Below are 9,850 nucleotides of genomic sequence, written 5' to 3'. Positions count from 1 at the left end.
TAACCAGCAAAAACAATTATCATTTACCTTTTCAACAGCTAGTTCTCATTTTGTAAAATTAAATACCATTTTGGATTACCAATTAAAAATACAGCTGCATTCTTTTGTCCACATCCCATACATGATATCCATGTCAGGATTAACTGTCCATCTTAATGAACTTCTGGAGTCTACATGGTTTAGATATACTGCATCCAGTTAGAGCAACTTCCACAATTTTGACCCAGCCATAGTAAAAGAACAGCGATCTATTTCCAAAGCAGGATGATATGGGATTTGGAACTGTTCTTAAGGATGGTAGGGCTCCCAGGTGCCCGCTTGTCCTTATTTGTCAAGTGGTATAGGTCACAAGTTTAAAAAGCATTGTTCCAAGAATTCCTACAGTGTGGAAGCAGGCCATTCAGCCCCCACGAGTCCACACCGACTCTCCGAACAGCATCCCACCCAGACCCACCTTCCTACCTTACCCCTATAAACCTACATTCCCCATGGCTAATCCACCTAGTCTGCACATCCCTGGACACCACGGGCAATTTAGCATAGCCAATCTACCTAACCTGCACATCTTTAGACTGTGGGGAGAAAACCCACACAGACACAGGGAGAACGTGCAAACTTCATGTGGACAGTTGCCAGAGTCTGGAACTGAGAGGCGACAGTGCTAACTATTGAGGCACTGCACTGTTGAAAGAATGTTAATTTGCTGGAATGCATCTTGCAGATGAAACACACTCCTGCCACTGTGCACAGGTGAAAGAAGTAAATGAGAATGAGGTGCTGACCAAGTAGATGGCTTTACCCTGGTTGGTGGTCTTGCTTTGAGTATGTTCCAGTTGCACTCATCCACAAACGTAATGAATCTTGTCACATTCCAAGAACATGCCTTTGGGATAACACCTGCACGCTCTTCAGCCTGTGCAAGTTATTGTCTGGACAATTCTCAGCCTCGGAGGCGGCTTTTGTATTCGTAATGTGGTCGATTCCTTAAATATCTCTTTGGTCAATGATCAGACCCCTCCCTCCTTACCCAGGAAGCTGAGGTTGGGGTTTCAGCCATAGGAATGTTGTTGAACATCGTACAGGATGGTGGTTGCCTGGTATTTACACATCATTGTCACTTGTTAGCTCAGGCTTGAACTCTGTCCGGGTTTTGCTAGGGTGGGCAGTAAGGGGCACATCAGCTAAGAGAAGCTTAGACTTTAAGAATGATGCTGAACAAAGCTACTTCCCACTTCTGACAAATGAAGCATCTGAAGATGGCTGCCCAATACATCACTGAGGAACTCTCCTAGTGATGAGGGTTGAAATGACTGACCTCTCAATTACATTGTTTGTGCTGGCATAATTCCAAATCACTGGTGATACTGGGCATGGCTATATCTGAAACAAGTCTTTAAAACTACAACTTCTCATTACTGGGGCTCAGTCTTCACTATACACCCTGATAACAGTATAAGACAATGCAAGAGAAAAGTGGCATTCAAGGATTTCCACATTTTATTTAGGTCATTTAATCACATGATGCTCTCACTAGGTTTAGATGAATAACTGCTCAGAATTCACATTCAAGAGCCTCAAATCATCTATTGCTATAATCCAGATTATCCTAATCATCTGGCACAAACACAGACCCATTAACAGGGAGAGCTGGTTCCATACATTTCCAATGTTCTGCTTAAAAAAAACAAATAGATGCTGAGTGAAGAAAATATGCCTGCCACAGATGTGGCATTCACACATGCTTTAATGGATTCTTGTGGTTTTGTTGCTTCTGTTAGAAGTATAGACAGTACCAGGGAATCTTTGTATAAAATTAGCCCCATGATGTGACTTAGTAATAGGATAGCAGAGTTGCTTTTGCTCTTCTACAAAAGCTCATACTCCAAGAGATTAATATATACAAGAGATATATTCCCCCATACCCTCGTCAGCTGGTATCATTGGTAATAAAGTATTGGACAATTACAATGTTTCATTTCAACAACTTTCTAGGTTTTTTTCCTGGCATCTTGATATGTAAATATAGGTTTTGCTTTTGAAAATGTAGCACAATCATGACTACACTTCAAAAAGTAATTCATTAGCTGGAGTGCTTTGAGATGCCTGGTGACTGTAAATAAAATGCAAGTCTCTTTTTCTGAATGCCTTGTCATTTATCCTCCAGAATGATGAAAGTTATTCATTTAAAAAGGTCAATAAGCTTTGAGATACCACATTTCCAATACAAAATAAGAAAAAAAAAGAAGGAGAAACGTGCATTTTTCTGGAGGAGCATGGGGGTAATCACCTGAGGGGAGTTATTTGTGACACTAGTAATAGTGTCACAATTCATTCTGCTCTAGCATTTCTGAAAAGGCACTTGGGTCGCAGAGAAGGTCTGGCTATCGGACTAACAAATAAATGTCATCTTACAATCATGATGTTAAAATGATGGTAGCTGCTAAGTCAAATAGCCAAGAACAGAAAAGAAACATGGAGCATTTAAGGCCCTTTAGAATTGCTGCTCAGTTTTTTCTCCCTGCATGGAAAGCAGAGCTTCAATTCAGGATTTAATTCAAAATAGGAGTTTTACCACACTTCACCTCAAAGCCGACTGGGCCTTAACACATGTATACTACACAAGTTTATAGTCAGTTCGAAGGCAAAGATCACATCACACAGACACTGAAGTGTAAATGCACTTCAAGCTGGTCAAACTGACAAAACAAGTTGGGCAAAGGAAGAGAAAGAACACAAAAGCCAAGAGATTTAATAACTTACACTTTTCTGTATTGCTACTAAAGCTGCTTCCTTACTCTTGTCATGATTGGTCACATATTCAGAATACAACGATCGGTAGAATTGCGTCACATCTTCAGTGACCTGCAGGATTCAGTTAAGCATGAGGAAAATTATTAGAAATCTAACTAATCATGTGACTCATGTTAAAAAGGTGCAAACTGAAGATTACCTCTTGCATTATAGCAATAAATGCCAAAGAAATATGGCTGCATTTAAATTAGTGCCAAAATTGTAATGGTACCAAAAGAGAAAACGCTACATCAATTTGTGCCCCCTTGACAGATGCTGACCAATCCAAACAATTATTGTTTTTAAGGCTCAGGTTTCTAACATTCATAATAATCAAAGGGGGAAAAAAACAAACAAACAAACAATCAAGACAATCTCAAAAAAATGCCAGTGATATGACACATTTGGATTAGTTATTATTAGGCTCCTTCACTGTTGCTGTAGAGTGCAAATCAGGGAACTAGAGATGCAAGGAGAGTAGTGAAGTAATCACGAGGGACTTCAAACCACACATACTGGGCAAACTAAATTTGCAGTAACATAGTAAACAAATTCTTGGAACGTAACCATAGTAGAGTTTTCTGGTTCAGCATGTTGAGCGACCAAGCAAGCAGAAAACTGGTTATTTTAGATCTAGTAGTGTGCAATGAGAAAAAAAGTTACTTGTAGAAAAAGATACTGCTAGGGAGGAGTGACTATAATGGAATAGACTTTCATATTGAATTTGAATATGATTTAGCCAAATCCAAAACCAGGATTACTTGGGCCTGATACACAAGTAGTCACTTAGATTGGAAAGATTATGATGATAGACAAAAAACAGTCAGTATTTAAATAATACATGATTTGAAATATTAAAATCGAAATAACATACAGAACACGTGGTCTAACGGTGGCTAAAAAAAGCTGAAGATGGAACCACTTGGTCAAAGAGATTTGTAATCTTGCAAAATTGGGTCTGTTGGTGACTCAACTGTTTGGGTTCAATTCCAAGCTGTCTTGAAAGAGTGCTGTAACATGTCCACACGCACTGATATGGGAAATAAATTCCAAAATCAGAATAAGTCTGAGAATTGGGAGGATTTTAAGACAAAAGGTGGTGATGTGGAAAGAGCAAAGGAATTTGAATTTAGACCATTAAAAGGGATGTAAAAAAATGATTGACGATATTTCTGTAGGTATGCAAATTGTAAGATTAAAATCAGGGTGGGCTCATTGGCGTCAGAAACAGGTGAAATTCTTCTAGGAATTGACAAAATGTCAGACATTAAACAAAATTTTATCCATCTTCACTGTAGAAATATAATGAACAACTTAGAACTAACAGGAAACCAAGAATCGAGCGAGCATGAGGTTTGGATAATGGACAGTAAATTAGGAATAAAAAGAACATTTTTGGACACTTGGTGATGGTAATGTTCCTACCACCAAGCAAGGAAGCAAATCCCACCTGGTCCAGAGCCACGTAATAACATTCCTTAACAGGGTTATTAGAAAATATCCAAGAAAGACATTAAGTTGGTTGTAACTGAAAGCACTGCTAGGATTAGTATTTGGACAACTATTTTCAATCTATATCAATAGGTTAGATGAGGGAACTAAATGCAATGTATCCAAATTTGTATTTCAGCAAATTTTGAAGTTGGAAAGTAAATACAGGACAACTCGGATGCAGACAGACGTAGGCTGGGTGAGGGGACAGCAGACAGAATACCATGTGGTAAAATGTGAAGCTTCACTGAGAAAAAGAGCATTTTTGAACGTTTGCATTTAGAAGGATCTGAGTGCCCTTGCGCATAACTGGATTTTATTTTTGGAGTAGTTAGCTCAAATGGAAACAAGGCTCAATTTTTTTGCCTACACATGGTGATATCAGGGACTGGTGGTGGCAGATGCCCTTAAGCCAGAATGCACGTGTAACAGTTTGACTGTCTGATCACATACATGTGGCCCTTTTAATGCCAGATTTCTGCACTGTCTGGTGAGCCTGGGACTGAGAACCCAGGAGTGGGGATAAAGGCCAGTAAAGCTGGGCTGGTTATTGAGCAGCGTAGCCATGCAGTTCTTTGTGGAAGAGAGACAGCAGCTCCAGCGAGAGTTCAGACTCAGATAGGAAAGTCCTCTATCAACTCGACTCTTCCCTGACCTGGCACACAGTAGCCACCACTTAAATGGGCATCTATTTAATGGACTTGGAGAGTTACATCAGCCAGAAAGATGTTGCAAAGAATAAAACTGATAAGGGAGAGCTGCATGGCACTGTGGGTTATCCACTAACTTCTCTTGCTGTTGACAGAAGTTCCCAAGTTGGAGTAATTTGACAACCTCAGTCCAGTTTTTCATTGTCATGGGACAAGAGGCCCAACCTCTGCAGTTTAGCATTCTTAGAGACTTGTGATTGGTGTAAGAAATAGAAACTTACCCAGATGGATATGGGGTGCGGTAACATGGTACAGTAGAGCTTTACTACATTCAACTTGGGAATAGCTGGTGATAATTGATGGTTGAAATAGTTTACTGTTTTAATTCCTCAACACTAACGTTCATGACTTTGTTCAGCACAAGAAATAATTTTAAAAGTATCTAAAATTAGGAACTGATCCATACCTGGTCCTTATTCAGAAAGCCCCAAATTCCAGCTGCTATTTCAACCGCAAATATGACGAGGAGAAACAAGAAAAACTGAAAGAGAAGATTGTTGTATTACATACAAATTATTTAAAAACCAGTAACAGAGATTCAACTTTAAACTCCATATTTCAAAAGGATGCACTCAGATTGTTCACACGCATGCTCGCACGATGTTGTGGTCACAGTCTAAGTCCAACTATAGTCCAGAGTTAGATCCCAATCTAACAGAAATAAAGTCCAATTGTTTGGAGGAGGATCCATCTTTGTCACTGGTGCAGGTTCATAGTTCCTGAAAGTAGAGTTGCAGGTAGATAGGATAGCAAAGGCGGCATTCAGTATGCTTGCCTTTATTGGTCAGTGAAGAGTATTGGAGTTGGGAGGTCATGTTGCAGCTCTACAGGACATCGGATCTGCCACTTTTGGAATACTGCATACAATTCTGGTCTCCCTGCTGTAGGAAGGATGTTGTGAAACTAGAAAGGGTTCAGAAAAGATTTGAAGATGTTGCCAAGGTTGAGGGTTTGAGCTTCAGGGAGAGGCTAAATAGACTGGGACTATTTTGCCTGGAGTATCAGAGGCTGAAGGGTGATGTTATAGAGGCTTCTAAAATCATGAGAAGCGTGGATAGGGTAAACAGACGAGGTATTTTTCCCCAGAGTGAGGAGTCCAAAACTAGAGGGCATAGATTTTAAGGTGAGAGGGGATAGATTTAAAAAAAAAAAAAAAAAAGGGACCCAAGGGGCAACTTTTTCCACACAATGTGGTGTGGGTATGAAGTGAGCTGCCAGAGGAAGTGGAGGAGGCTGGTACAATTACAATATTTACAAGGCATCTGGATGGGTGTATGAATAGGAAGGGTTTAAGAGGGATATGGGCCAAATGCTGACAAATACAACTAGATTGAAGAGATCTGATTGGCATGGACAAGTTGGATTGAAGGGTCTGTTTCTGTGCCGTACATCTCTACAGCTATGCCTGTATTTAACAATTCAGACTTGGTCACCCAACATATACATTTTAGTAGTGGGGCGATGTTGAAACTAACATACTAGTATGCTTATGATTATCTAAACAGTTTTATCAGAAACGGAAATCTGTTGAAAAACAGAGCAATTTCATTTTTCTAAAAAATTTGTTTGGGATCAAAACCTCAGTGTATAAAGTCAGATTTAAAAACATAATATTTTTAGGACAGTCAAAGATGCATTGTGTGCAAGATTAATACAACTGCATGGTTGCTCACCCAGTTCGGCGACCAGGTTGCCTGCATCATGACTCTACCACTATGTGGATGTGTTCCTTAAAATTGGTCCTGTTCAAGTTTTGCAATAAAACGAGAAACAAAAAACTTCTCCACTCTTCAAATCATTCTCATTGTGTATAGTGGGTTACAAGCCCTGGACTCGTTCCTCATGAGGCTTACTACATTTTTGATTGAAATTATTTCCTATACAAACTTAAGACTTCCACAGACATTTCTAAACAACATATTGGCCCGGACAGGTTCATGAGAACCACGCTGCAGGATATGCAAGGGACATTTGGAGATCGAGGTGCAAGGAAGGAAAGAATGCTAGGAGGGGAGCAACTTCACCTCCATGAACTCGTGCTGTCAATTAACAGCGTGGGAGAAATGGCACGATCACCCCTACAATTGATTACACTTTTTAATGTGCCCTCCAATTGCTAGAATATGTTATTTGCAATTCACAATTGAAATTGTACTCGACATGTGTCAGACAGGCTACTTAATGACCCAGATAGAAGGCAATATTTGTTAGTGAAACCAAATGCATGTCCAAATAAAACTCTACATTTTGTCTGGTAGCCGGTCACCTCTGACCAGAGCCCAAGTAGAGTATTACTTTGTGTGTAGTATTAGCTCAAAGTGGGTGTATTTTATTTACAGGTGTGCAAACATTGCAAGGTGTCCAAGTGGGGATAATTGCAGCACTTCCCAGGTTGGACTATCTGTACAATCTGGTGATTGTAATAATAAAAAGGGTGAAGGTCATTTTAGCCCTTCCCTATATACACACTAGGTATATGAAACAGTTCTCCTTCATGCTTCAGACTTCCTTCTGACCACATGCATGATCCAAGATCATGTCAGAGCATACAACAGGAAAAGGGAGGTCAGGAAGACAAGCTCCAAATCAATTGCATATAGTTGCCCATGAGGCAAAAAGTTGGTATTTTCATAAAAGGTCACTTTGGTAGACTTCCTCATTAAAGCTTGAATTACACAATTGGAGAATATTAACTTTGGCACATCAAGGTGATTGGCAATTCATATTTTATTGCAAGAAAGTGAATATCTATTTTTAAATATATGAAAAACAAGGCAAGCACTGGAAGATGTTAAGCTGGAGTATCAGAACCTGAGATCTACAGCAAATAAAGTATCGGAGGTACTGAAGGAATGTATATCTGGCATTTCAATTCAACAGGTATACCATTAGCTATGCCCATGCTGTAATAAAGGGGGTGCTGGCAATGCACTCAAGATGTAGGACTTTCAACAGGTTTTCTGTATCTGGCGCCCACTGAGCACAGGCTCGAATCCCTGCTCATCAGCTATCTGGCAAACATCTAGTGATATTGCTTTTCAGTTGCAATTTTTGAGCATGGAATAGCTCTTGAGGTGAGACACATGGTCGAGCATTCTGACATGTTAATTGTTGTTTGAAACTGGGTGATTCAATACCAGAACCAGCAGGTCCAAAGCATAAGGAATTGTTGGACAACTGGATTAGCCAATTTAGTTTCATAAAAGATCCAGCCTTTGGAATTCCAAGGATTAAGATTAATTACAATATACTGCCAATTGCCCATTGAGTTGAGGCCTTAAGTAGTATGGTTCTGGCTGAATAAGTAGCAAATAAGCTCATTTGCTGGTAGAAAATGGCTTTTGTTTGTTAAAATGCAGTAAGATTTGAAGCACACCTGGAGCACCTTAAACTTTGGTCCGAGTAAACTGTACCTGATCTCCCCACAGTTAAGTGGAATGTCTGTATCCAGAGGGAAAAAATAACACTCCATATTGGGCTAAAAGATAATCAAGCTACAAGGCTGTCAGCAGTTTAGTTTTAATCTCACCCCAATTTTAAATCTGCTTATACATCTTAGGCCAAACTACGGTAAAAATTGCAAAGATATGCCTTATAATCATTAAATTCTATTTTTAATATGCTCATTTACTTGATGCACATTTGTGCAAGTCAGATGCTTACAAGAGTTCTTCTGCTCACAAGCCAACATTATAGATCATGCATTTGAACTTACTAATCCAAGCATGCAAGTGGATTCCTGAATTGCACCACAGCATCCTAGGAATCCAACAACCATCATTAGTGCACCAGCTCCAATCAAGATATAGACACCTAAAAAAGAAAACACAAACCACAGAGTGTAAATGCATGGAAATACCGTCACTTTTAAAGTTCACGATCATGTCACTTAACGTCACAACATGGAAATACATCATCCATTTGTAAATGGTGGAGTGGAATTCTTCTGTCTTTAAACGAGGCAGTCTTTTACTCGAGCATAAGCCAAGAAAACAATTTTATTACACAAAATAAAAGCAAAATAAACAATCAAATTTAACAATTTGAAACACTTCAAAAGCCAAGTTACATATACTCAAACAATCAGAATCTAAAGAAATATTTCCTCCCTATTTAAGATTGATTTAAACACTTCAGTTGTGGTCCTAAAAAGCCTTTTCCTTGAATCCTCTCAATTCAGAGTTTGCACTCAGTCCTTTAATCTGCATTGTTCTAACAAAACAATCCTGATCTGGCAGCTTCACGTTACTTCAGAGACAATGTAGTTTACTTCCTTAAATACTTTAGACAATCTCCTTTTCTAAAGCAAATAGGGTCCATATCCATGTCTGACTTCAGTCAGGTTTCCTTCAATACAGTCTCCAAGTGTTGGTACTAATTTTTTGACAAACTGCTAATGCTAGATTCTAAGCTAAACAATGTTTTCTCTGAACGTTAACTCCCACCACAAACAACTTCCATTAACATGCTGAGGCCTTACAGTCATCTACTCTGATACATACTGGCCGAAAATAATGGTTGCGAAGGACTAATGGAATTAATTTTTAAACCATTTAAATGAAAAGTGTAAGCAAACATGCTCAGTTTGGATTTCAAACTAGTGACTTAAGAAACAACCTACACATTATGAAGAAAGATCAGGAACAAGTTCTTTCTATTTATCAAAAAAAAACACACCAAAAAAAAAAAAAGAGGGATAGCAAGAACTGCAGATGCTGGAGTCAGAGATAGCATAGTGTGGAGCTGGAGGAACACAGCAGGCCAGGCAGCATCAGGAGCAGGAAAGTTGATGTTTTGGGTCGGACTCGTCAGAAATTCTTCAGAAAACACTCGCAGGTCAGGCAGCATCAAATGAGTGA

The 9,850-nt window shown here is 39.3% G+C and overlaps 1 protein-coding gene across 1 annotated transcript in view; it reads right to left on the bottom strand.

The window, feature by feature from the left end:
* Positions 1-2,733: 2,733 nt before the first annotated feature.
* Positions 2,734-9,850, bottom strand: part of LOC109915924 (CD9 antigen) — an 18,509-nt gene continuing 11,392 nt past the window's right edge. The window contains exons 4-6 of the mRNA XM_048610571.1: positions 8,707-8,804; positions 5,398-5,472; positions 2,734-2,862 (exon numbers count right to left, since the gene is read on the bottom strand). Coding sequence (XP_048466528.1) covers positions 2,749-2,862; positions 5,398-5,472; positions 8,707-8,804 — 287 coding nt within the window. The 3' untranslated portion in view covers positions 2,734-2,748. The remainder of the gene's footprint in view (positions 2,863-5,397; positions 5,473-8,706; positions 8,805-9,850) is intronic.

This window comes from Rhincodon typus, chromosome 22, assembly GCF_021869965.1.
Source record: "Rhincodon typus isolate 14 chromosome 22, sRhiTyp1.1, whole genome shotgun sequence".
NCBI lineage: Eukaryota > Metazoa > Chordata > Chondrichthyes > Orectolobiformes > Rhincodontidae > Rhincodon > Rhincodon typus.
The sequence above is the reverse complement of the archived record's forward strand: the minus strand, read 5'-3'. Positions and strand labels throughout refer to the sequence as shown.